Consider the following 27,904-nt stretch of genomic DNA (forward strand, 5'->3'; position numbering starts at 1 on the left):
CTCAACCGAGGGCGGGCACAACACGAAAACCTCAGAAGTAAAATAGGGTCTAAGCCTTAAAGGTTTTCCCAAACTCTCCTGGGGCCCCCTGGGTGCATGTTTTTAGTTTTTTGCCCTAGAACTACACAGCTGATTTTCAAATAATCAAAGCTTGATGAGTTGGTTATTTGAATCAGCTGTGTAACGCTAGGGCAAAAACCAAAACGTTGCACCTGGGGGGGAGGCCCCAGGACCGAGTTTGGGAAAACCTAATTGACATAAAAGGTTAAATGAAATTTGTATAAAAAAAACTAAAATGGTGTGTGATGTAGGATGTTATTATGTTTTTCCCAGGCTTGTTGATGACAGGTGTGTGGTGCAGCCGGACGCAGGAGACCTGGCCATTCCGCCCAAAAAGTTCAGAGGTGAGTGGGAGGAGTCAATGACTAGCTGGCCAACCACAGAGGACTGCGTTGTAACTCATATAGTTGTATTTGAATGAATTAACTCACCACTTTTCTGCCAAGTTAGCAGTGATGGGTAGTTTAGTAGTACAGCGTGCCAAGGTTACTGCAGTCCACACACACACAGACACCCTCCCAAGGCTGAGCAGGCCACTATAGCCCCATGTTGTTTTAACAGTGTGGTTTATAGGATGAAGTTTAAGTGTTTAACTGACTTTACAGAATCCCATTGAGTAAACAGCCACTAACCACAAACATGCTATATACCCCCACCCAGTCACACACTCAAGTCAGTTAGTGACACACTGCCATGCAAATTACACTGAAAAAATATATAAGTGCAACATGTAAAGTGTTGGTCCCATGTTTTATGAGCTGAAATAAAGATCCCAGAAATGTTCCATACGCACAAAAAGCTTATTTCTCAGAAATGTTTACATCCCTGTTAGTGAGCATTTATCTTTTGCCAAGATAATCCATCCATCTGACAGGTGTGCCATATCAAGAAGCTGATTAAACAGCATGATCATTTCACAGGTGCACCTTGTGATGGGGACAATAAAAGGCCACTCTAAAATGTACAGGATCTTCTGAGAACAGCCACCCGGACAGCTGATGAAACTGGGTTTGCACAACCGAAGAAGTTCTGCACAAACTGTCAGAAACCATCACAGGGAAGCTCATCTGCGTGCTCGCCGTCCTCACCAGGGTCTTGACCTGACTGCAGTTCGGTGTCGTTAACCGACTTTGACTTTGATGGCCACTGGCATGCTGGAGAAGTGTCCTCTTCACCGATGAACCCCAGTTTCAGCTGTACTGGGCAGATGGCGTTGTGTGGGAGAGAGGTTTGGTGATGTCAACGTTGTGAATAGAGTGCCCCACGGGGGGTTATGGTATGGACTGGCATAAGCTACGGACAACAAACACAATTGAATTTTATCAATGGCAGTTTGAATGCGCGGAGATACCGTGAAGAGATCCTGAGGGACATTATCATGCCATTCATCCGCAGCCATCACCTCATGTTTCAGCATAAAGCACGGGCCACATGTCGCAAGGATCTGTACACAATTCCTGGAACCTGAAAATGTCCAAGTTCGTCCATGGCCTGTATACTCACCAGACATGTCACCCATTGAGCATGTTTGGGATGCTCTGTATTGGCTTGTACGACAGCATGTTCCAGTTCCCGCCAATATCCAGAAACTTTGTACAGCCAATGAAGAGGAGTGGGACAACATTCCACAGGCCATAATAAACAGCCTGATCATCTCTATGCAAACGAGATGTTGCGTGAGGCAAATGGTGCCCACACCAGAAACTGACTGGTTTTCTGATCCACACCCCTACCTTTACATTTAAAAACAATCTGTGACCAAAAGATGCATATCTGTAACCCCAGTCATGTGAAATCTATAGATTATTTATTATTATATATTTTTTAACCTTTTAACTAAATTCTTTGTTTCAATGACGGCCTAGGAACAGTGGGTTAACTGCCTTGTTCAGGGGCAGAACGACAGATTTTTACCTTGTCAGCTCAGGGATTCGATCTTTCAACCTTTCGGTTACTAGTCCAATGCTCTAACCACAAGGCTACCTGCCGCCCCAACATATAATTCATAAACGCTTAAAATACAATACGAATCTGTTTTTTACCTCATTAAGCCATGATTAGGGCCTAATGAATGTATTTCCTTATATGAACTGGAACTCATTAAAATCTTTGAAATTGTTTCGTGCCGCGTTTATATTTATATTCAGTGTACATTATGTGTAGTATGTTTGTCTGTGTGATTCATGTATATGTATTCCTCACTCGCCTCCCTTTCTGTTTCTTTGTGTCTTTCTTCCTCTTTTTCTCCCAATTTCTTTCCCCCATCCATCTCTCTTTTTGTCTCTTTCTCCAGACTGCCTGTTCAAGGTATGTCCGATGAACAGGTACTCAGCTCAGAAGCAGTTCTGGAAAGCCAAACAGGGCAAACAAGGCAACAATGACACAGAAGCAGACCTATTCAAGAAGTTACAGGTATGACCTTTCTCCAAGTCCTAGTGTAATTAATTCACGGTCCTGGGCACGACACCCACAGGGAGTACAGGATTTAGATCCATCCCAGTACTAACACAACTGATTCACCTTATCAAGGGCCTGATCATTACTATCGTTGATTTGTCTAATCAAGTATGTTAGTAGTGGGCTAGAACAATAGTCTGCAAACCCTGTGGGTCCCCAGGACCTGGATGGACAAGCACTGCTTTAAGGCAACCAGGATCAGTTTGAGCAAGGCGAGGCACACATTCGCTGATGGTGATCACATAAGAAGTAGTAATTTGGGATGCAACGTGATTTGTAGATCGGTGATTCTGCACAATCTGGCTACAGTGTAGTTAGCCTCAAGCATGTTTTTCTTAATTTCCCAGCATGCAGCAGAACTGGAACAGAAGCAAAACGACACCGAGAATAAGAAGCTGCTTGGAGAGGTGGTCAAGTACAGTAACGTCATCCAGGTAACGGCCAACTATAGCCAACTCCCCTTTCTTATCAGAGACGATATCTTGGTTTGCTTTGTGCCCGTAACCTTGTGTATGTTTTCACTTTGTTACCAAGGCTGCCTTTCTGTCTGTAGTCTGGCTTCTAGTGCCTCACATTGCCAATGAGGTGATTTAACAGACAACATTTTGTATGGCACATAGTAAATTAAACTTGTATCATTTTCAATTTTCAGTCAACTGCGGGTTTGTTCCATGTGGTTTCACGAGGTTCGTGGCCTCCAACTTCGCTTAAAACTGTCGTATTAAAGCATTCCAAAGGAATTGGTTTGGTCAGGTCCAGTCTCTTGCCACATGATTTGGCTGTTAGAAGATGAGGCTTTTTCATTTAGTGCTCTGTGTGCTTTTTTAAAGCTAAAGCCAATTTGAATGATCTATTCAGAAAACAGAATATTTTATGTGATAAATAGAATTTGGGTAATGTTCTGATCCCTCATACCAAGCAGAAACTGAATTGAAAGGCTTTTGTGGTCAATTCCAAATAAAGTATTGACAAATTCTGAGCTCATAACAAATTGAAATGATTAATTAACCCTACATCTCACTTTGATAAAGAGTACCAATTTCATACGGTAACTGTTTCCTAGCAATAAATGTGTTTGGTAAAGATTAGAGTTAGGTGTTGCGGTGGGATTCAAACCAGGGACCTTGTGTATGACCTTGTGTTGTGAATGATGTGTCCTAGTGAATTGGCCCCATTTTCTTTTCCCCCTCAGCTTCTGCATATAAAAAGTAACAAGTACCTGACGGTGAACAAGCGTCTGCCGGCGCTGCTGGAGAAGAACGCCATGCGTGTGTCTCTGGACCCATCCGGCAATGAGGGCTCCTGGTTCTACATCCAGCCCTTCTGGAAGCTCCGCAGCGAGGGTGATAACGTAGGTACCTTTAGTGCTGATCTTGGATCAAGTTCCCCTTGTCTATACAATCGTGATAATTTGTGATCTGAAAAGCAAAACTGATCTTAGATCTGCACTCTTACTCTGAGACAATTTTTGAAAAGGGGTCCTGACCTAACTGTAACTATAGGCCACTGCAATCCCGAACATGTGACCAAACGTGGAACAACTCCTAGCCCTACTTACCATAGATATGTTATGGCAAACCAAACCTCATGATGAACCTCAGTATTGTTGAGATGTTTAAGTTGTGAGACAATCTTTTTTTTATTTTTTATTTTTTGTTTTTTTTAGGGGCTGTCTTAATATTGCAATTGTCCTGTTTTAATTAGATTGGTATTATGTCCATGTCAACGTAATGTCTTCATCCTGCTGAAATAACTCGACTGGTTGTCTCCTCTCCTTTTGCTTTAGCATCCTATGGTGGAAGGTATTCTTCTTGTTTGAAGTGCATGGTGGGCGTTTAGGCCATGAGACTTGCTGTGAAAGCATGGTAGCACTAGCTTTGCATGAGCATTGGAAAAACTTAAGTACGTGTTTGCATTTCCACGACTCTTCTACATTTTTTTTCCCTCCTTAACTGCTATTGACTAACAAGATCTGGGCAATTTAGATTACAGCAACGCTATAGATACTTAGTCTGTTTATTATGATATGTAAGTGGTTTGAATGTAGATGTTTGAGACTATGGTGCATACAGTACACTGCGTTCAGCGATTCCCGCTACCACACACATTACTGTATGAATGAATGTCAATGCGCTGTGTACACTCCACAGGCTACATTTCCTTCATTTTACAATGGTTTGTGCTCATCTGCTGTTGTTGTGGGGAATACTTATCTCTACATAGATGGGTAACCCTTTGCATGGGACAGGGAGTGACTGTGGACCTTTGCTGTTTGATGTGTGTCAGGTCATCTCATTCCTCTGTCCTGTGATTTGCCTCATGTGTATTATGTTTTATTCTACTTTGCTCTATTCGTTATAATGTGTATGCTAGTGTCTGACCTGTGTGCTTGGTCCCTAGGTGGTGGTGGGAGACAAGGTTGTCCTGATGCCTGTGAATGCAGGACAGCCTCTCCACGCCAGCAACATTGAGCTGCTAGACAACCCCGGCTGCAAGGAGGTAAGATCCATTGAACTGTTTTATTTAGAGCTATAGTACTGAGTGACTATGTAAAACATTTACTGGATACTCTGCATGGCAAAAGGGTGCGGAAGGATGACAGCCATGTTATCTGTCCCAGCATGCAATCTCCAACAATTCCTGTACTGTCGTGTTTTTGAAGACTCCAAAAAAGCTGCTGGTCAGCAGGTTTGCCTTTGAAGCACATAGGATGAGCGAGTGGCATTGTTTGAGTCCAGGCGGCAATTTGAATCTCGGCATGTTTTTGTTTAGGCGTGTCTTTGTTTTCTAACCTTATCCTAACCCTTACCTTAACTACTTGCTAGTATACCTAAACTTATGCTAACCACAACATTTACCCTAACCACTGGCGTCTAACCCTAACCATTCGCTAAATCAACTGTATCATAACATGCGTTTGGAAAGCTGCCTGGTTATAGGTATTAAGAACATTAAATCTAGTGGTAGCGCCGCAGACTCTAGTCCACACATAGGCGCTGGTAACGGGGTTACGAATGCCACCTCTGCCCCTACTCTCTCTCTCCCTCTACCTTCCGACTATCACTGTCCATAAAAAAATACATTCTGGTTGCAGAACTGGCAAAGTTGCAGGTATGGCATACCTGCTGACCAGCAGCTACACTACATAACAAAATGTTGCTGCTATAACAGCCTCCACTCTTCTGAGAAGGCTAGATGTTGGAACATTTCTGCAGGGACTTGCTTCCATTCAACCACGATCATTAGTATGGCCAGGCACTGATGTTAGGCCTGGCTCGCAGCCCACGTTCCAATTCATCACAAAGGTGTTCGATGGCGTTGAGGTCAGGGCTCTATGCAGGCCGGTCAAGATCTTAACAAACCATTTCTGTATGGACCTTGCTTTGTGCACTGGGGCATTGTCATGCTGAAACAGCAACTCTGTTGCCACAAAGTTGGAAGCACAGAATCGTCTAGAATGTCATTGTGTGCTGAAGCGTTAAAATGTCCCTTCACTGGAATTAAGGGGCCTAGCCCGACCCATGAAAAACAGCCCCAGACCATTTTCTCCTCCACCAAACTTTACAGTTGGCACTATGCATTCGAGCAGGTAGCGTTCTCCTGGCATCCGCCAAATCCAGATTTGTCCGTCAGACTGCCAGATGGTGAAGCGTGATTAATCAATCCAGAACGCGTTTCCACTGAGTCCAATGATGGCGAGTCTTACACCACTCCAGCCGACGCATGGCATTGCTCATGGTGATCTTAAGCTTGTGTGCGGCTGCTCGGCCATGGAAACCCATTTCATGAAACTCCCGACTAACAATTGTGCTGACGTTGCTTCCAGAAGCAGTTTGGAACTTGGTATTGAGTGTTGCAACCGAGGACAGGAGATTTTTACGCTCTATGCGCTTCAGGACTCGGCGGTCCCGTTCTGTGAGCTTGCGTGGCCTACCACTTTGCGGCTGAGCCGTTGTTGCTCCAAGACATTTCCACTTCACAATAACAGCACTTACAGTTGACCGAAGGAGCTCTAGCAGGGCAGAAATTTGATGAACTGACTTGTTGGAAAGGTGGCATCCTATGACGGTGCCACATTGAAAGTCACTGAGCTCTTCGGTAAGGCCATTCCACTGCCAATGTTTGTCTATGGAGATTGCATGGCGGTGTGCTCTATTTTATACACCTGTAGACAACGGGTGTGGCTTATATAGCGGGATCCACTAATTTGAAGGGATGTCCACATACTTTTGTATATATAGTGTGTCTGAGGCTCTGCAAAGATGTGTATAGTCATGACAGTCTGTTGGTCTTCCCTGCTCCTCTCCTTGGTTGAACTGTAGGTGAACGCTGTGAACTGCAACACCAGCTGGAAGGTCACTCTGTTCATGAAGTTCAGTGACTACAGAGAGGACGTTCTCAAAGGAGTGAGTACTATATCTTACCTAAATGCTTCCCATCTATGCCTACCTTTTTATGCAGAGGGTTGTATACACAGTGTGTTGATGGGGGCTCTCTGCTTGCACACCCACATTTAGGCTACAAATGTTTGATTTACAAATAAATAAAAACACTCAGCACTCCCCACACAATACCCCATAATGACAAAGTGAAAACAGGTTTTTAGAATGTTTGCAAATGTATTAAAAATTAAAAACAGATACCTTATTTACATAAGTAATCAGACCCTTTGACACTCGAAATTGAGCTCAGGTGCATCCTGTGTCCATTGATCATCCTTGAGATGTTTCTACAACTTGATTGGGGTCCACCTGTGGTAAATTCAATTGATTGGACATGATTTGGAAAGACACTCACCTGTCTATATAAAGTCCCACAGGTGACAGTGTATGTCAGAGCAAAAACCAAGCCATAAGGTTGAAGGAATTGTCTGTAGAGCTCCGAGACAGTATTATGTCGAGGCACAGATCTGGGGAAGAGTACCAAAAAATGTCTCTAGCATTGAAGGTCTCCAAGAACACTGTGTCCATCATTCTTAAATGGAAGAAGTTTGGAACCACCAAAACTCTTCCTAGAGCTGGCCGCCCGGCCAAACTGAGCAATCGGGGGTAGAAGAGCCTTGGGTCAGGGAGGTGACCAAGAACCCAATGATCACTCTGACAGAGCTCTAGAGTTCCTCTGTGGAGATGGGAGAAGCTTCCAGAAGGACAACCATCTCTGCAACACTTCACCAATCAGGCCTTTATGGTAGAGTGGCCAGAGGGAAGCCACTCCTCAGTAAAAGGCACAAGACATCCCTCTTGGAGTTTGCCAAAAGGCACCTAAAGGACTCTCATGCCATGAGAAACAAGATTCACTGGTCTGATAAAACCAAGATTGATCTCATTGGCCTGAATGCCAAACGTCACGTCTGGAGGAAACCTGGCACCATCCCTACGGGGAAGCATGGTGGTGGCAGCATCATGTTGTGGGGATGTTTTTCACCGGCAGGGACTGGGAGACTAGTCAGGATAGAAGCAAAGATGAACGGGGCAGAGTACACAGAGATCCTTGATGAAAACCTGCTCCAGAGCACTCAGGACCTTAGACTGGGGCCAACGTTCACCTTCCAACAGGACAACGACCCTAAGCACACAGCTAAGACAACGCAGGAGTGGCTTAAGGACAAGTCTCTGAATGTCCTTGAGTGGCCCAGCCAGAGCCCGGACTTGAACTCAATCTAACATATCTGGAGAGACCTGAAAATAGCTGTGCAGTGACACTCCCCATCCAACCTGACAGAGCTTGAGAGGATCTGCAGAGATGAATGAGAGAAACTCCCCAAATACAGGTGTGCCAAGCTTGTAGTGTCATACTCAAGAAGACTCGAGACTGAAATCGCTGCCAAATGTGATTTAACTGAGTAAAGGGTCTGAATACTTATGTAAATGTCATACATTTTTTGGGGGGGGATTAATTAGCAAAAATGTCTAAACCTGTTTTTGCTTTGTCATTATGGGGTATTGAGTGTAGATTGATGAGGAAAACGATACATTTAATACATTTTAGAATAACAATGTGGAAAATTCAAGTGGTCTGAATACTTTCCAAAGTATGTGCGGATGTATTGTGATGGAAGGTGGGTTTTTGTGTTTGGAAAAGTGTGGAGTTTAGTGAGTGAAAAAGGATAATGGTTGCAAATCCCGGAGCCCAGGTGTGTTTGTGAGCAGGGGTTGTGAGAGCTTTTAATTTTGTGCAGATATGGCATATACATTATAAAATAAACGATATTTATAATTGTATTTATTTATTGCCATATCATGATGGAACGGTCCCCAACCCTATACCCTAGGCACCCACCTGAGCGACCCATACACTAAGGAGTCCTTATATGTTTTATGGGCCTACTGTAAGTAGCCTGTATGCAGCCAAATCAGAAAGATGAATGTGGTCAGAGACCTACTAAAGCAGCACCGCCCCCTCACTATTCTGAGCCTGCCTGGCAGGGTTGGTCCTACAAAGCCAAAGCCCCCTGATGAGAGAGCATAATATACAAGGAAATTCTCAAAGCTGCTAATGAGAACCTTGACAACCTTGTATCTAGCCGGTGGGGATTCCCGGTGGGGTGCCCCCACCCAGGTAGTGGCAATGCTGGCAACACTAGCTGCAGTAACGCATGGGGAGGGGGTCACACTCTGACAATCAGAGAAGGGGCATATTATTGTGGCCCTGGTGGCACAAAATAATCAAAGGTCTGTCTGCACAGAGATGCGGGGGACCAGCATGTGTGTTTCAGGGGAAGGGGGTGTATCTGATCTCCTTCACCTAGTACTTGGCAATGGTTAATCAAAACTCCCTGTTTTTGCTCTATTTTGCATACCTTCTCAAACAGCTGCAACTGTATATGCAGTCGTAAATCAAGTCCTTTCTTGAGTTGGTCTCAGAGATGGGGAACTGATGATCTGAGTTTGTGGGGGAAAGGGATAGTGTGTATGTGTCCCACAACAGTTGCTATGGAGTAAAGATGTTAGGGACAATATAGGATGAATCATAGTAATTGTTTGCTAAAATAGTAATTGCTTGCCAAAAAAAATACATTTTCGTAATGGCAATCCTGGTTAGAGGTAACAATCCTTTGCATGAACTGCCTACGTTGTTACGAATATTATTGGTTAATTATGGAAATTAAGATAAGCAGGATGTTTTATATATACACTACCGTTCAAAAGTTTGGGGTCACCTAGAAATGGCCTAGTTTTTTAAAGAAAAGCACTTTTTTTTTTGTCCATTTTAAAATATCATCAAATTGATCAGAAATACAGTTTGGACATTGGTAATGTTGTAAATGACTATTGTGGCTGGAAACGGCTGATTTTTTATGGAATATCTACATTTATCAGCAACCATCACTCCTGTGTTCCAATGGCACGGTGTGTTTAGCTAATCCAAGTTTATCATTTTAAAAGTCTAATTGATCATTTAGAAAACCCTTTCGAAATTGTTAGAACAGCTGAAAACTGTTGTGCTGATTTAAAGAAGCAATAAAACGGACCTTCTTTAGACTAGTTGAGTATCTGGAGCATCAGCATTTGTGGGTTCGTTTACAGGCTCAAAATGGCCAGAAACAAAAACCTTTCTTCTGAAACTTGTCAATCTGTTCTTGTTCTGAGAAATGAAGGCTATTCCATGTGAGAAATTTCCAGGAAACTGAAGATCTCGTACAACACTGTACTACTCCCTTCACAGAACAGCGCAAACTGTCCCTAACCAGAATAAAAAGAGGAGTCGGAGGCCCTGGTGCACAACTGAGCAAGAGGACAAGAACATTAGAGTGTCTAGTTTGAGAAACAGATGCCTTACAATTCCTCAACTGGCTGCTTCATTAAATAGTACCCGCAAAACACCAGTCTCAACGTCACCAGTGAAGAGGCGACTCCGGGATGTTGGCCTTCTAAGCAGAGTTGCAAAGAAAAATACATATCTCAGACTGGCCAATAAAAAGTAAAGATTAAGATTGGCAAAGGAACACAGACACTGGACAGAGGAACTCTGCCTAGAAGGCCAGCATCCCGGAGTCGCCTCTTCACAGTTGACGTTGAGACTGATGTTTTTGTTTCTGGCCATTTTGAGCCTGTAATCAAACCCACAAATGCTGACGCTCCAGATACTCAACTAGTCTAAAGGAGGCCAGTTTTATTGCTTCTTTAATCAGAACAACAGTTTTCAGCTGTGCTAACGTAATTGCAAAAGGGTTTTCTAATGATAAATTAGCCTTATGAAATGATAAACTTGGATTAGCTAACACAACGTGCCATTGGAACACAGGAGTGATGGTTGCTGATAATGGACCTCTGTACGCCTATGTAGACATTCCATAGAAATCTGCTGTTTCCAGCTACAATAGTAATTTACAACATTAACAATGTCTGCACTGTATTTCAGATCAATTTAATGTTATTTTAATGGACAAAAAAATAGCTTTTGTTTAAAAATCAAGGACATTCCTAGTTGACCCAAAAGCTTTGGAACGGTAGTGTGTGTGTGTGTACAGTTGAAGTCGGAAGTTTACATAGACTTAGGTTGGAGTCATTAAAACTTGTTTTCAACCACTCCACAAATTTCTTGTTAACCAACTATGGTTTTGGCAAGTCGGTTAGGACATCTACTTTGTGCATGACACAAGTAATTTTCCCAACAATTGTTTACAGAGAGATTATTTCACTTATAATTCACTGTATCACAATTCCAGTGGGTCAGAAGTTTATATACACTAAGTTGATTGTGCCTTTAAACAGCTTGGAAAATTCCAGAAAATGATGTCATGGCTTTAGAAGCTTCTGATGGGCAAATTTACATCATTTGAGTCAATTGGAGGTGTACCTGTGGATGTATTTCATGGGAAAATCCAAATAAATTAGCCAAGACCTCAGAAAAAAAATTGTAGACCTCCACAAGTCTGGTTCATCCTTGGGAGCAATTTCGAAACGCCTGAAGGTACCACATACCTCATACCGCTCAGGAAGGAGACGCGTTCTGTCTCCTAGAGATGAACGTACTTTGGTGCGAAAAGTGCAAATCAATCCCAGAACAACAGCAAAGGACCTTGTGAAGATGCTGGAGGAAACGGGTACAATAGTATCTATGTCCACAGTAAAACAAGTCCTATATCCACACAACCTGAAAGGCCGCTCAGCAAGGAAGAAGCCACTGCTCTAATACCTCTGACTTTAAAAAGTCAGACTATGGTTTTCAACTGCACATGGGGACAAAGATGGTACTTTTTTGGAGAAATGTTCTCTGTTCTGATGACGCAAAAATAGAACTGTTTGGCCATAATGACCATCGTTATGTTTGGAGAAAAAAGGGGGAGGCTTGCAAGCCGAAGAACACCATCCCAACCGTGAAGCACGGGGGTGGCGGCATCATGTTGTGGGGGTGCTTTGCTGCAGGAGGGACTGGTGCACTTCACAAAATAGATGGCATCATGAGGAAGGAGACAATTATGTGGCTATATTGAAGCAACATCTCAAGACATCATTCAGGAAGTTAAAGCTTGGTCGCAAATGGGTCTTCCAAATGGACCATGACACCAAGCATACTTCCAAAGTTGTGGCAAAATGGCTTAAGGACATCAACGTCTAGGTATTGGAGTGGCCATCACAAAGCCCTGACCTCAATCCCATAGAAAATTTGTGGGCAGAACTGAAAAAGCGTGTGTGTGTGCAAGGAGGCCAACAAACCTGACTCAGTTACATCAGCTCTGTCAGGAGGAATGGGCCAAAATTCACCCAACTTATTGTGGGAACCTTGTGGAAGGCTACCCAAAACATTTGACCCAAGTTAAAGAATTTAAAGGAAATGCTATCAAATTCTAATTGAGTGTATGTAAACTTCTGATCTACTGGGAGTGTGATGAAAGAAATTAATGCTGAAATAAATCATTCTCTCTACTATTATTCTGACATTTCACATTCTTAAAATGAAAGGGGTGATCCTAACTGACGTAAGACTGTGAATTCTTACTAGGATTATATGTCAGGAATTTTTAAACTGAGTTTAAATGTATTTGGCTAAGGTATATGTAAACTTCTAACTTCAACTGTATGTATATAATTTATTTATTTACATATTTCGGGGATTGGAAATGATGCAGAAATGACATTGATGGAAGGTTCAATCTATCTGCAATATTAAATCATATCTGCCCCCTAAAGAAAGAGAAGAAATGTTGTTATAGTATCATTTATAACTATTTTTTCTCAGTTTATAAGAACTCACTCAAATAAAGTGTTAATTTAATCGAAGTGTTTCTTTTCTGTTTCTTAGCCCGAACAGCTAAACCATGTTTCGTCTCTCTATTGGTCAGGGTGATGTGGTGCGTCTGTTCCACGCCGAGCAGGAGAAGTTCCTGACATGTGACGAGTACAGGAATCAGCAGCACATCTTCCTCAGGACCACCCTGCGACAGTCTGCCACCTCCGCCACCAGTTCCAAAGCACTCTGGGAAATAGAGGTACCTACTGCACTGTGTGTTCGCATCACAATGATTGCGTTCCATTTCTCCAAAAGTGCCCTCCTCCCCACACATGTGTGGGTAGAGGGAGTTTCCACCATATTTCTTACACCATTTATTTTCTTTTTAAATCAACAAAGACAATTGAACAAGTGCATACTTAGGACATGGAATTGAGATGGAGCAAGAAGTACTTTGTCTGCTCTGAATGTAGCTCTTGATATGATTTGACGAGTAGAAACACCTATTTTGAATGGGGAGTTCCACAGAGGTAGATTTGAAATGAGTATCTACCTTGTGAACAAATACATTAAGTCCTACATCATAGTGTTATGAATTGGCTGACTAGTGATGACCGTAAGGGCCATTGTGAGTGGCTTTGTGGGATCTTTCTGGTATGATTTGTGTGTTTTTTTAAAAATGTGTTTCTCCATTGTAGGTTGTGCACTACGACCCCTGCAGAGGGGGTGCCGGCCAGTGGAACAGCCTGTTTCGCTTCAAACACCTGGCCACTGGGAGCTACCTGGCTGCAGAGGTAGGCTGTTCATTTCTCTTCGCTCACTTGCACACATGCACGCACAGGCTTAGGCGGTATCAAGGTTGTCACCTTCATGCCAACCTTGTGCCATCCTGAACACCAGGGTTGCTGTTTTTTTTCAAACCCCACTGAGCCTCTGTAATCCGAAGGTTAGGAGTACTAACAAGTACATCTCAAATCCCATAGAGAACGCATTGTGAAATTGTTTATACAGTCTGACCTGAACTATTTGCAGGACAGACATCCCAGCTCATAAAGTTATACAATTAACTCAAAAATGCTACTCACAGTTTGCTGCACGCTCAATACAAATATTAGACAGTAAGGCTAGATCCAGGAGGGGATTCTCTGCTGTTACCAAGTGAAGTTTGATTTTGGAAGAAGCTAACCACTTGGCTAACTAGCTACTAAGTTATCAAGCCAAATGTGCAACTGTAGAGCGTTTAGCACATTTTAGACATATAACTTAATAGTTATAAGATATCTCGCTGACAAACATTTAGTTGTGAATTCCGTACTGTAACTAGATCACCTGACGCGTGTTGCACAGCAGTGAGTGGCTCACAAGGATCCGGTCTCTCGTCGTTGTATGCTTGTAAACAAACATCACTTGACTGCGGACTGACTACCTGTAAGCTTCAGAATGCAAAATTATGTGACAGGTGAAATTAACAAGGCAATACTTTTTTTTTATCATGTATTGCACAAGTTGACTGTAGGTATTTCATTTAAAAGTAGCTACAAATATTACAATTTATAAAAAAAAAAAAACATGAAAGAAATTGTTTTGACGGTATTGACAAGCCATCCCGTGGCTATTTCCAAGTACCCCGGTATAAGGTATACTGCCCAAGCACACACACACACACACACACACACACACACACAATTGACAGTCAGACGGTTATCGTTTTTGTTTAAATGTCTTGCGGTATTAGTTCAGCTGTGTTGTCTATTCAGTGTGTTTTGACTTTGCTGTTCGGTCAGTGGTTGAAAATGAATGACTCATCGGTATTACAGGGTGTTGTTCACGTACATTACTTATCACATGTACATTGCTTTCCTTATCACATCACAAGATATTTGACTAAATACGTGGAATTATTCAAATGACCGACACTACCCAACCCTTATTAGATCATTTTTTCTGACGTGACTGATTGCCAGTGTATGGGTGTTTTCAACTCGGGTTAACATCCTGTCCCTACTGGTTTATAATGCCTACCTCACATGGAACTGAGAGATACCGACACACCTCAATGCAACTCTGTCTAGACTACTGTCTCTGTACTGTCTCTTATGTCAGTCCTCTCAGTGGTCAGGCTGTGAGGCTGCTGATCTTATTCGTTATGATCTGAAAGTCAACACTGATCCTATATCAGCACTTCTACTCTCCTATATCAGACTCTTTCTGAATACTGTGTGTACTTTGTGTACTCTACTGATGTACTCATGTGTGGCATGAAAAATGTAGTCAGAGGAGTTGTGATTTGGCTAGGCCTCTAGCTACCGACTGTTTAGTCTCATTATACATCTGGGATAAGGCTAGTAGTGAGACGTGAGCAGATGTTGAGGTTCCAGATGTGCTGTTGATGGCAGTGTTCCCATTGTTATGGTCCTCTCTCTGCAATGTTCTGTGTTGTGTCGTACAGGTGCAGCACTGCAAGAAGAATTTCCCCAAGGGGATAATAAAGTGGATCAAATCGGTCAACTTAATCAACAATATGTTCTTGTAGAATAGTTTGTCAGACAATGGTGTGCAGTGTGTGGGTCTGAAATCCTTCTCTTCCTATAGACAAATCCTGATTTCCGGGATGAGAGTGTGGATTCTAAAGCAGAGGTGAGTCAGGTCAGTGATACACTTTTCATGTTTTCATAGTTCTGTCTGATGGACCTTAGTCTGGACATCAGGTTCACTGATTTTAACAAAATGGTGTACGGTGCAATCAGAAAGTATTCAGACCCCTTGACTTTTTCACATTTTGTTACGTTACAGCCTTGCTCTAAAATGTATTAAATAATTTTTTTTCTCATCAATCTACACACAATACCCCATAATGACAAGCTAAAAACAGGTTTTAGGAAATGTTGCAAATGTATTACAAATATTTACGTAAGTATTCAGACTCTTTGATAGGTGCATCCTGTTTCCATTGATCATCCTTGAGATGTTTCTACAACTTGATTGGAGTCCACCTGTGGTAAATTCAATTGATTGGACATGATTTGGAATGACACCCTCCTGTCTATATAAGGTCCCACAGTTGACAATGCATGTCAGAGCAAAAACTCTAGAGCTCCGATACAGGATTGTGTTGAGGCACAGATCTGGGGAAGAGTACCAAAAAATGTCTGCAGCATTGAAGGTCCCCAAGAACACAGTGGCCTCCATCATTCTTTAAATGGAAGAAGTTTGGAACCACCAAGACTCTTCCTAGAGCTGGCCGCCCGGGCAAACTGAGCAATCGGGGGAGAAGGTCCTTTGTCAAGGAGGTGACCAAGAACCCGAAGGTCACTCTGACAGAGCTCCAGAAGGACAACCATCTCTGCAGCACTCCACCATTCAGGCCTTTATGGTAGAGTGCCCAGACAGAAGCCACTCCTCAGTAAAAGGCACATGACAGCCCGCTTGGAGTTTACCAAAAGGCACCTAAAGGACTCTGACAATGAGAAACAAAATTCTCTGGTCTGATAAAACCAAGATTGAACTCTTTGGCCTGAATGCCAAGCGTCACATCTGGAGGAAAACAGGCACCGCTCATCACCTGGCCAATACCATCCCTACGGTGAAGCATGGTGGTTGCAGCATCATGCTGTGGGGATGTTTTTCAGTGGCAGGGACTGGGAGACTCGTCATGATTGAGGGAAAGATGAATGGAGCGAAGTACAGAAAGATCTTTGATGAAAACCTGCTCCATAGTGCTCTGGACCTCAGACTGGGGAGAAGGTTCACCTTCCAACAGGACAACGACCCTAAGCACACAGCCAAGACAACGCAGGAGTGGCTTCGGGACAAGTCTCTGAATGTCCTTGAGTGACCCTACCAGAGCCTGGACTTGAACCTGATCAAACATCTCTGTAGAGACCTGAAAATTGCTGTGCAGCAACACTCCCTGTCCAACCTGACAGAGCTTGAGAGGACCTGCAGAGAAGAATGGGAGAAACTCCCCAAATACAGGTGTGCCAAGCTTGTAGCGTTATACCCAAGAAGACTCGAGGCTCTAATCGCTGCCAAAGGTGCTTCAATATAGTACTGAGTAAATGGTCAGAATACCTGTTTTTGCTTTGTGATTATGGGCTATTGTGTGCAGATGTATATTTTTTGTATCCAATTTTTAGAATGTAATGTAATAAAATGCAAAAAGTGAACAGTCTGAATACCTTCCGAATGCGCTGTATCTGAGTATTCTGCTATGTGTGATGTTTACTTAATGATAAATGAAGGTAATTCAATAGATATGTTTGAGCAGTTGAAGAACACATGACAATGTTCTCTCCTAGAAAATTGAATGCAAACCATGATAAGATAATACAAACAGTACTGCATAAAGGGTAGATCAAAAGCTTAAGGACCTGTGAATCCTCTACAAACAGTGTGTTACTGCTAAGAGAGCGACTTTTTGTGTGCGTTTCTCTCAAGTGGAAGAGGGATTTTGCCTGTCAAACACTGGGCCACCTTGTTCTCTCACACCAAGTCCTATTACACAATCCTCTCTCACACTCACCAGCATGAACAGATGCTTCTGCTTGCATCCAAACTCTCTCTCCTCCTCCTCTCTCTCTAGACCTTTTCTCACTCACTCGGTCACTCACTTTCACATGCGTGCCCACACACAATGTACCACATTTATTTCCAGACAGCTTTTTTATGCACTTTTTGTCTGCACCTTCTGCATTTGTATTCTGCCTCCGCAAGCAGCAGCACACACACCGTGTCGACTCAGACACTCAGGGGGCTCCTTACATAACGTCGGTGTGGGGGTGCCTGGTGAGGGAGGGGAGAGACGTGCTGTCTGCTCTGCTCTGCTGTTATATGCTGCTGGATGGAGTGAGTCACCAGAAGGAAGGAGCGGTGCGGAGGCACGGGGGGCGGTTCAGAGGAGCTACTTCCCATTGACATGCGGAGCGCGCTGCAGCGGTTAACTCTCTCAGTGCTGTCCTATTATCTGTCTGCAGCATCCACACAGTGCAGTCCAAACCTCATGCACTGTCTCATTGTTATTACGTGAGCTGCCATTGTTTATGGATCTGTGGCACAGGCTTGTAGATATTAGCATTGAGAATGCTAGTTGTAAGAACTTTGGTATCCACCTCCTTGTGTGTGTCTGTGCTGTGCTATCTGTCTGTCTGCAGACGGAGACGGATACAGTGTTCTCCCAGAGGAAGCGTCAGGCTGCAGAGAAGATCGCCTACACCCTGGTGTCTGTGCCCCATGGCAACGACATCGCCTCTCTGTTTGAGCTGGACGCCACCACGCTGCAGAGGGCTGACTGTCTGGTGCCCAGGTCAGACTGACCCCTGAAACACACTTAAAAGTGTTCCAAGAGTTTTGGATATCTTAAAGGACTCTTGGAAGAGATTTCAGTTACAGCCTAATAAACTTTAAACGCTATTTTGCTTTCCCGACAGGAACTCGTACGTACGGCTGAGGCACCTGTGTACCAACACCTGGGTGACTAGCACCAACTTTCCCATCGACACTGAGGAGGAGCGCCCCGTCATGCTCAAGGTCCCACATTACCCCCCCTGCTGTTTCAGTTCCACGATTGTTGCTTTTTTGTGCGTCAAAGCTCACTTATCACAATGTAGTCACAACCCCCCCCCAACCTTTCCCCATTGTAAGTTACTATTAGAAATAGTGTTTGTTGTGGAGTTTGGAAGGATTGTGGTTGAGTCTATAGGCTGATAATGAATGCCCTCTACCCACAGATTGGCACGTGTCGTACGAAGGAGGACAAGGAGGCATTTGCCATTGTCTCTGTGCCCCTGTCTGAGGTCCGAGACCTTGACTTTGCTAACGATGCCAACAAGGTCCTGGAGTTGACCGTGAGACAGCTGCAGTGTGGTAACATTGCTCAGAACGATAGGAGGTACAGAACAGTCTAGCCCTATATAGGACTCTGTTCAGAACTATAGGAGGTACAGAACAGTCTAGCCCTATATAGGACTCTGTTCAGAACGATAGGAGGTACAGAACAGTCTAGCCCTATATAGGACTCTGTTCAGAACTATAGGAGGTACAGAACAGTCTAGCCCTATATAGGACTCTGTTCAGAACGATAGGAGGTACAGAACAGTCTAGCCCTATATAGGACTCTGTTCAGAACGATAGGAGGTACAGAACAGTCTAGCCCTATATAGGACTGTTCAGAACTATAGGAGGTACAGAACAGTCTAGCCCTATATAGGACTCTGTTCAGAACTATAGGAGGTACAGAACAGTCTAGCCCTATATAGGACTCTGTTCAGAACGATAGGAGGTACAGAACAGTCTAGCCCTATATAGGACTCTGCTCAGAACGATAGGAGGTACAGAACAGTCTAGCCCTATATAGGACTCTGTTCAGAACGATAGGAGGTACAGAACAGTCTAGCCCTATATAGGACTCTGTTCAGAACGATAGGAGGTACAGAACAGTCTAGCCCTATATAGGACTCTGCTCAGAACGATAGGAGGTACAGAACAGTCTAGCCCTATATAGGACTCTGTTCAGAACGATAGGAGGTACAGAACAGTCTAGCCCTATATAGGACTCTGTTCAGAACTATAGGAGGTACAGAACAGTCTAGCCCTATATAGGACGCTGTTCAGAACTATAGGAGGTACAGAACAGTCTAGCCCTATATAGGACTCTGTTCAGAACTATAGGATGTACAGAACAGTCTAGCCCTATATAGGACTCTGTTCAGAACGATAGGAGGTACAGAACAGTCTAGCCCTATATAGGACTCTGCTCAGAACGATAGGAGGTACAGAACAGTCTAGCCCTATATAGGACTCTGTTCAGAACGATAGGAGGTACAGAACAGTCTAGCCCTATATAGGACTCTGTTCAGAACTATAGGAGGTACAGAACAGTCTAGCCCTATATAGGACTGTTCAGAACGATAGGAGGTACAGAACAGTCTAGCCCTATATAGGACTCTGTTCAGAACGATAGGATGTACAGAACAGTCTAGCCCTATATAGGACTCTGCTCAGAACGATAGGATGTACAGAACAGTCTAGCCCTATATAGGACTCTGTTCAGAACGATAGGAGGTACAGAACAGTCTAGCCCTATATAGGACTCTGTTCAGAACGATAGGAGGTACAGAACAGTCTAGCCCTATATAGGACTCTGTTCAGAACGATAGGAGGTACAGAACAGTCTAGCCCTATATAGGACTCTGTTCAGAACGATAGGAGGTACAGAACAGTCTAGCCCTATATAGGACTCTGATCAGAACTATAGGAGGTACAGACCAGTCTAGCCCTATATAGGACGCTGTGCTTCCGTGCATGGGTGTCATAGAAGGCTACAATGCGGAGCCTGGTAAATAATTGGCTACATTTTTTAGGGGCTACTTGTTTCCGAAAATCCTCTCACTGAAGGCATATCTATAATCCGTATCTCCTTGTCTGTCCATCCGGATTGTATAATGTGTGAATATCTGTAAAGAAACCATCTGAGCCTAACTTTTCTCCAAACCGGCACCTATAACTCAGCTGTGGTAGATGTCTTGAAAAACGCTCTTCCGCGAAGCCTGCCACTGTCTTCCCCAGCCGAGTTATACTGCAGGTGCTGGTTCGGAGAAAAGTTAGGCTCCACATTGTAGCCTTCTGGGACACCCATGATTGAATGTGCGGCATCCTATATAGGGCTAAGTACAGTCCTGCTGACACAACCAAGACTGGCTGTGTCTGAAAAAGTCAAATCCTCGCTTCCTCTTTTATTGTTTCTGCCAATCGCCTTAAAGCGCATTGGAGGTCGGAGGGAAGGGACTTTGGATCGTCTCCTTCCTTTCTTTCAGACGGAGCAGACTCTGAGAGTGAAAGAATCTGAGAGTGAAGAAAATGCGGAAGGAGAAAGCAAGGATTTGACTGCTAGTAACGTTTTTAGACAGAGCAATGTAATTGAAAATAGCTCCTGAGGACAACTCATGTGATAGGCCTACAGTCAGTTTAGGAGGGACAGTATGCCCCCTAGTGACACATCCAAAAGGGTTACTTACGCTTTGTCTTTGGTTTGTTAAGAATACTTTGTAATCCAATCAGGTTTATTCATTTCCTCATTCCCTGTGGCTGCTCTATGTCCGCAACAACCGTGGCTCTCTGACAGACAACGTGTTCTTTGTACTACTGTCATATCCACCAATGTTGTTCTCCTACTACCATAAAACATACTTTCAGACTGCTGAAGCAAGTGTACCAATGCTCTTTTGCGGGCCCATGTTTCCCAGGTTTGTGACCAAGCTGTTGGAGGACCTGATCTTCTTTGTGTGCGAGGTCCCCAACAACGGACAGGACGTGCTGTCTGTGGTCATCTCCAACCCGAACAGAGAGCGGCAGAAACTAATGAGGGAACAGAACATTCTAGCCCAGGTCAGCTCACTCACTCACTCACTCACTCACTCACTCACTCACTCACTCACTCACTCACTCACTCACTCACTCACTCACTCACTCACTCACTCACTCACTCACTCACTCACTCACTCACTCACTCACTCACTCACAGAATATCACCTAAACATGTATCCTCTAGCTTTGGTCTTGCTTCTGCTTTGGCCAGTTCCTGTGTCGTGTGTCATTGTCTTAACAAATATATTGGGTGATGATGACAGCGACGCATGCAGACCTTTATCACTTTTTCTTCATCGACCGTTTCAGATTGACATCATCAGCAGCTGTTAAATTGAACAACTGCAGTTTTCTTTTGACGTCACAGACATATAGGCTAGCGCAGAAGCAGACGGGCACGCATAGCTAGAGGAAGGTGAATTTCACTGTCTCTTCCCTCATGGTCATTACACTGTGACTTATGGGGATTAGAGTGCAGGGAGTAGGCGGTCCATCTGATAGCAGTAATTCAAGGGAGCAATAACTCCAGTCCATTATGCCAAAGGCCACGCTAATAGCATTGTTAGCGCTAATGATGCTGGCAGTGGTCATTATCAGGATTCGGGAGGATGCGGACAACATCAACAACATCTCCTTTTGAAGTGTGTTTGCTTTGGCATTAGCAAGTTATCACGTCATAATCTTGTAACCTCTGAAATGTCTGTCTCCAGATTTTTGGTATTCTGAAGGCCCCGTTCACAGACCAGGGGGAGGGTCCCATGCTGAAGCTGGAGGACTTGGGGGACCAGCGCTACGCTCCCTTTAAGTACATGCTGCGGCTGTGCTACCGGGTGTTGCGCCACTCCCAACAGGACTACCGCAAGAACCAGGCTAGTAGTCCTCCCTACTGCTGTTGTCCTCAAAACCTACCTTACTTGGTCAATACGTTCAGTGGCTATAGTACCATACTAGTATATGGATTTGTTTTAGCACATCTCACATCTCATCATTAGTTAATGCAGTCACATGAATGTGAGAGATGAAAATCCATTGTTGTGTTTTGGTTAATGTAGAAATAGAATACCATGTCTGTCATTTAGAGGATACCCATGAGAGTGAAGTCAAATTGTTATGGTCTGAGGGGCTTTCCCATTCTAGCAGTTCCATTGCTATGCTCTTCACTCTGCTATCCCACTAGAACGTATGTTTTCCCGTGACGGTATCGATTGGGATTAACTGGTCTCATTCTGCCCTCCAGGAGTACATAGCCAAGAAGTTCTCCATCATGCAGTCTCAGATCGGTTATGAGATCCTGGCGGAGGACACCATCACTGCCCTGCTCCACAACAACCGCAAGCTGCTGGAGAAACACATCACAGCCAAGGAGATCGAGACCTTCGTCAATCTGCTGCGTCGCAACCGAGAGCCCAGGTCAGGGCAGAGGAGGGATGTACTATACATAACACACATTATAACGTGCATATGACACAAACCCACATTTGATCCACAATGATCCCAATGTTTGGGTTAGATATACAAACTGGGGCTATAACGCACAATGTGCAAAAAAATAAAAGCCTAATACTGTATGTTTGTGTTGCCTATGGTTGTGAGATTTTTTTAAAGCCACTACTGGGTTCTTAGTGTTTCAGCAGATTAAGTTTGGTTGTTCTCTGTCTTCCTATCAGGTTTCTGGACTACCTGTCAGACCTGTGCGTGTCCAATAAGACGGCCATCCCAGTGACACAGGAGCTCATCTGTAAATTCATTCTGAACCCTGCCAACGCTGAAATCCTCATCCAGACCAAGTGAGTCACGCACACATCCTGTGCTCTCTACCTAACACTGTAGTGCAGGTAAAGTCCGTTCAGAATCAGCTTCTCAGATTGGGAACTGTAGCCTGTCTTTTTACCGTGCAATGGGGCAGCGTTGATGTTGGGCATGACTCTGTTATACACTAATTCACATTCCATCATGCTGGTACATCTATATAAAAATACAGCTTGGATGAATATCAGTTAGCTGGTGTATGAAGAATTGTACACAGTTCAAATATACTACAGTATACTAGTAGGCACTATGTATCCGAATGCTCTTCTCCTCTGGCCATCTTCCACCCCCAGGCTCATCCCCAGCATGGAGACTACCCTGCAGTCGTCCATGCTGCAGGAGGACACGGAGGAGGACGAGGAGGTGTGGCTCTACTGGATTGACAGCCACAAGGAGCCACACGGCAAGTCCATCCGCCACCTGGCCCAGGACGCCAAGGGCAACCACAAGCTGGACAACGACGTCATCACCTACTACAGGTACTAGACAGCTACTGCAGCAGGGCGTTCTGGGAATCTATATTAGACACTGAGTGCCGAAACATTGGTTCTCCCAATTTATTTACGTATCAAGTATTCATGGTCCTTTAATCTACACCTTGTCAACCATTTGGGAGTGTGTTTTCAGCTCCTACTTTGTGAATAAATAATGAATCCCACTTTTTTCTTTCCATTGATTGACACGTTTACTGTCAGGGTTCACCAACTGGCGGGCTGTATTTGTCCCGGGGTTCATTTATTCGGCCTCCCACGTTCTCTGAGCAAATAAAAATGTTTTAATTGTTGGACCAGCAAATCAGCTCCAAGTGATTTTTATAATTTTGGAAATCTGTTCCAAAGTATTCCCACGCATAATAGAGTGATGTGATCGTAAACAAATGTAAGCAAGGTTTGAAATGATTGTTTTAGTCAAATATTATATCTGTTTTGGCTTTTTGTGGTCAATTTGCAGTCTACAAATTATTTGTGATTTATGTTCCGGCCACCTGACAATCCGCTCCAGAAAAAATAGGCCCGCTGCTGAATCTAGCTGATGATCCCTATACTACAGCATGGCATATTTCTCTGGGGCTTTGAGTGTGCAGGCTCTATTTCTTCTACATTTCTATGACACCTCTTCTCCATGTATTTCCTCTCCATCTTCCCCATCCACCTTCCAGATACCAGCTCAACCTGTTTGCCAAGATGTGTCTGGACCGCCAGTACCTGGCCATCAACCAGGTGTCCAGCCAGCTGCCCGTGGACCTGATCCTGCGCTGCATGTTTGACGACTGCCTGCCCTACAACCTGCGCGCCTCCTTCTGCCGCCTCATGCTGCACATGCACGTGGACCGCGAGCCCCAGGAGGCAGTGGTGGCCGTGCGCTACGCCCGCCTCTGGACCGAGATCCCCTCCAAGATCACCATCCACGAGTGAGTGTGTGTTGGGGCGGGGGGGGGGGCGTTGATGTGTGGCTTTGGGATCTGTGGATCTGGCAATAACGGATCTGTAACTGGCACACCACCTGAAAGAAAATTACCTCTGGATTGAGAATCATCGCAGGTGGATTGCATTTTCGATTTGCTACATTTCTTTAATGCATCTAGGTAGCGACAGCACTTTCTTTTCTCTACAGAATCATGTAAGTCAGATGTTCTAGGCTGAAGGTCTCTTTCACAGTTTTAAACAACTTAATTTCTCTGTTAATTCGTTTCTCATGTAAAGACTGGAGTTTCTACGCTATACCGTAACTATACTCTATAAATGTCGCCCAAGGTATGAGTACGAGTTCACTGACACCTCCAGAGAGGAGATGAAGAGGAAGTTTGCCCCCACCATGGAGTTTGTAGAGGAATACCTCAAAGACGTGGTCAGCCAGCCCTTTCCCTTTGGAGACGAAGAGAAGAATGAACTGACTCTGGAGGTAAAGTAAAGTACACAATGATTTGTGTGGAAGGCCAGCAGGGTGCGTGTGATTGGTTGTAATCCAAACTATGGATGTAGACATGCTCACTTTCTTCTTGTTGTATTTTCACAAAGACACAATAATACAACTCTAAGAACAGTCGTTTTCCCACCTCACCCAGTGGTGACCAAAGATGGTAATAGACATGATTACTTTCTGATGTTCAAGTTGTGTCTAACTCTGGCCTCTGTGGGGGGAAATCCACGTCCCTCTCCTCTCCTGTCTTGTAGGTGGTGCACCTGGCCCGTAACCTGGTTTATTTTGGCTTCTACAGCTTCAGTGAGCTGCTGCGTCTCACACGCACCCTGCTGGCCATCCTGGACTTTGTCCAGCACCCGCTTACCGACATGGCCGAGCTCAGCAAGAGCCCCGAGGCAGGTCAGTCACACAGAGAATTAATTAATTAAATAACGGGTTAAAACATTTCATTACAAAACGATTTATTTGTTTATTAAGCATGCACATTTCATATTGAATAATGCAATATAGATAGGTAGATGAAATGGAACATGAGTAGATATGTTATGAGTATACAAAACAAAAATATATACGCAACATGCAACAATTTCAAAGTTTTTACTGAGTTACAGTTCATAGAAGGACGTCAGTCAATTTAAATAAATTCATTAGGCCCTAATCTATGGATTTCACATGACTGGGCTGGGCAGCAACCATGGGTGGGCCTTGGAGGGCATACGTCCACTCACTTGACAACCAGGCCCAGGCAATCATAATGAGTTTTCCTCCACAAAAGGGCTTTATCACAGAAAGAAATACTTCTCAGGATCCCCCCCCCCCCCCCCCCCCCAAAGATGATCCGAAAGGTGAAGAAGCCATATATGGAGGTCCTGGGCTGGCATGGTTACACGTGGTCTGGGGTTGTGAGGCCGGATGGACTTACTGCCAAATTCTCTGAAACGATGTAGGAGGCGGCTTATGGTAGAGAAATGAACAGCTCTGGTGACATCACTGGTGGACATTCCTGCAGTCAGCATGCCAATTGTGCTCTCCCTCAACTTGAGACATTTGTGGCATTGTGTTGTGTGACAAAACTGCACATTTTAGAGGGGCCTTTTATTGTCCCCAGCACAAGGTGCACCTGTGTAATGATCATGCTGTTTAATCAGCTTCTTGATATACCACACCTGTCAGGTGGATGGATTATCTTGGCAAAGGAGAAGTGCTCACTAATGTATGTAAACAAATTTGTTGCCAAATGTTGAGCGAAATAAGCTTTTTGTGAGTTTGGAAAATACCAGTGATTTTTTTATTTTTTTATTCTTAAAAAAAAAAAATTCAGCTCATGAAACAGGGGACCAACATGCTGTTAATATTTTTGTTCACTGTAGATGACAGTGTCCAGATCACAATTGGAAACAACTTTAAGAGACGTGTTCTGATCCCCATCTCTTTGTTAAACCTACTGTTGTATGTCCTGGATCGTGTTCATTAGGACACACAACAGAAAATGTTGCCATGTAGTCCCTCTCTTTTTCAGTCTGTTTCCTTATGTTTGGTGCCCAATGAACACCTCCATGGTCTCTCTGCCTTCCAGGGAACAACGTGTTTCGTACCATCCACGGTGTGGGAGAGATGATGACTCAGATGGTGCTGAGTCGAGGGCACGTCCAGCCTCACCACCTCCCGAACACGCCCCCGTCCCTTCAGGACAGAAAACAACCACTCTGTCTGACAGACAACGAGGATGTCATGGTCATGGACACCAAGCTCAAAATCATCGAGATTTTACAGGTGAGTGGAGCTCCACCATGTGGTCTGGAGGGCCAGTTACCTGTAACTGTTGTAAAGTTGTGGCTTGAGGCTGGCTGTGGTCAAATTCTCTATACCGGTCTCCAATGCGTTTAAAATTCTTGAGGGGAAGTGATTGATTGTATACTTTTGGTACAATATTGTACTATAAATTGTGCCTTCCTTTATTATACATATGCTAAAATGTTTTCTATTCTACCGGACCATTTACTTTGTACTTGTGTTATTTCTTATTGTTGTTGCATTGTTGAGAAGGAACCTGCAAGTAAGCATTTGGTTGGACGGTGTATACCAGGGGTCGGCAACAGGCGAACCAAAACCATCCCACAAGTGATTTCTTTTTATTTTGCCCACCAAAGTTTTTAGTAAAAAAATCTCCAGGAATTCAGCTGAAAATTAGTTTAATTTAAGAAGTCTGTTCCCAAGTATTCCCACGAATACAAAAAATAGATGTGATCGTGACTCAATACAATCAAAGTATGAAATTATTCTTTTCAAATGCAATTTGTTATTGGGCTTAGTTGTGGTCAATTTGCAGTGTACAAATTATTATAATTTTGTTCCTGCTCCCGACCATCCGCTTCGACAAAAATCGTCCCGCGGCTGAATCTAGTTGCCTATCTACCCCTGATGTATATCATGTTGGTAAACACTGTTTAAGGTCTCTGATTTCACTATTTTAACTTTGTGTACTTTTAAGGTATTTAACATTGTGATCCTTTTATCTGCTTCCATTTTGTTCTCCCATCAGTTTATTCTGAGTGTGCGACTGGACTATAGGATCACCTACCTGCTGTCCATCTATAAGAAAGAGTTTGGGGACAGTAATCTACCGGACAGCTCTATGTCATTGTCTGAATTTCCCTCCATGTCAGGTAAAGCTCTACCATTACATAGGGACCTCTTGGCCTGGTCCCAGATCTATTTGTACTGTCTTGCCAACTCATATGCTCGAATGAGGACCAGGCTGAGGGAATCTTGAGTGATTCAGTTAATATCTGAGGGGAATCCTGCTGGTTTGTTGATTGCTGTTGTAATCAATTGTTTGCGCTGTGCTGTCACAGCCACTAATTACTTTCTGTAATTGGGCTTTCTATTACTGGGTTCAGTGATTCACAATATTTTGCACAGTTTCAGATCCAGACATTGACGAGATTGCAGCCAAAGCAGAGACAATGTTTGCTGGAAGGTAAATCAACTGTGTGTGCCTGTATCTGTCTGTGTTGGTCTACATACATGTGTTATGTTTGTGTGTGAGAAAAAGGATGCACTATGGTTTTAGTTCAGAGAAAAGTGGTGTGTGTGTGTGCCTATATGTCTGTGTCTCCCC

At 43.9% G+C, this 27,904-nt stretch overlaps 1 protein-coding gene across 3 annotated transcripts in view; it reads left to right on the plus strand.

Moving 5' to 3' along the window:
- LOC106573309 (inositol 1,4,5-trisphosphate-gated calcium channel ITPR2) overlaps nucleotides 1–27,904 on the plus strand; it is a 178,625-nt gene that overhangs the window by 16,963 nt on the left and 133,758 nt on the right. For 2 of the 3 annotated variants that reach the window (XR_006759687.2, XM_045697031.2), the window contains exons 2-24: nucleotides 334–404; nucleotides 2,354–2,472; nucleotides 2,865–2,951; nucleotides 3,710–3,868; nucleotides 4,918–5,016; nucleotides 6,840–6,923; nucleotides 12,803–12,949; nucleotides 13,389–13,484; nucleotides 15,283–15,336; nucleotides 17,841–17,992; nucleotides 18,117–18,216; nucleotides 18,417–18,577; nucleotides 20,931–21,072; nucleotides 21,762–21,920; nucleotides 22,289–22,461; nucleotides 22,719–22,838; nucleotides 23,154–23,339; nucleotides 24,020–24,271; nucleotides 24,615–24,762; nucleotides 25,035–25,182; nucleotides 26,360–26,556; nucleotides 27,326–27,449; nucleotides 27,706–27,763. Coding sequence is in view for 2 of the 3 variants with exons in the window: in XM_045697031.2 (XP_045552987.1) it covers nucleotides 334–404; nucleotides 2,354–2,472; nucleotides 2,865–2,951; nucleotides 3,710–3,868; nucleotides 4,918–5,016; nucleotides 6,840–6,923; nucleotides 12,803–12,949; nucleotides 13,389–13,484; nucleotides 15,283–15,336; nucleotides 17,841–17,992; nucleotides 18,117–18,216; nucleotides 18,417–18,577; nucleotides 20,931–21,072; nucleotides 21,762–21,920; nucleotides 22,289–22,461; nucleotides 22,719–22,838; nucleotides 23,154–23,339; nucleotides 24,020–24,271; nucleotides 24,615–24,762; nucleotides 25,035–25,182; nucleotides 26,360–26,556; nucleotides 27,326–27,449; nucleotides 27,706–27,763 (3,036 nt within the window). In the remaining variant the exon portion in view is untranslated. The remainder of the gene's footprint in view (nucleotides 1–333; nucleotides 405–2,353; nucleotides 2,473–2,864; nucleotides 2,952–3,709; nucleotides 3,869–4,917; nucleotides 5,017–6,839; nucleotides 6,924–12,802; nucleotides 12,950–13,388; nucleotides 13,485–15,282; nucleotides 15,337–17,840; nucleotides 17,993–18,116; nucleotides 18,217–18,416; nucleotides 18,578–20,930; nucleotides 21,073–21,761; nucleotides 21,921–22,288; nucleotides 22,462–22,718; nucleotides 22,839–23,153; nucleotides 23,340–24,019; nucleotides 24,272–24,614; nucleotides 24,763–25,034; nucleotides 25,183–26,359; nucleotides 26,557–27,325; nucleotides 27,450–27,705; nucleotides 27,764–27,904) is intronic. The other variant, XM_045697032.2, reaches the window with a different exon arrangement.

The sequence above is a fragment of the Salmo salar genome, chromosome 16 (genome assembly GCF_965601325.2).
Source record: "Salmo salar chromosome 16, fSalSal1, whole genome shotgun sequence".
NCBI classification, from domain to species: Eukaryota; Metazoa; Chordata; class Actinopteri; order Salmoniformes; family Salmonidae; genus Salmo; species Salmo salar.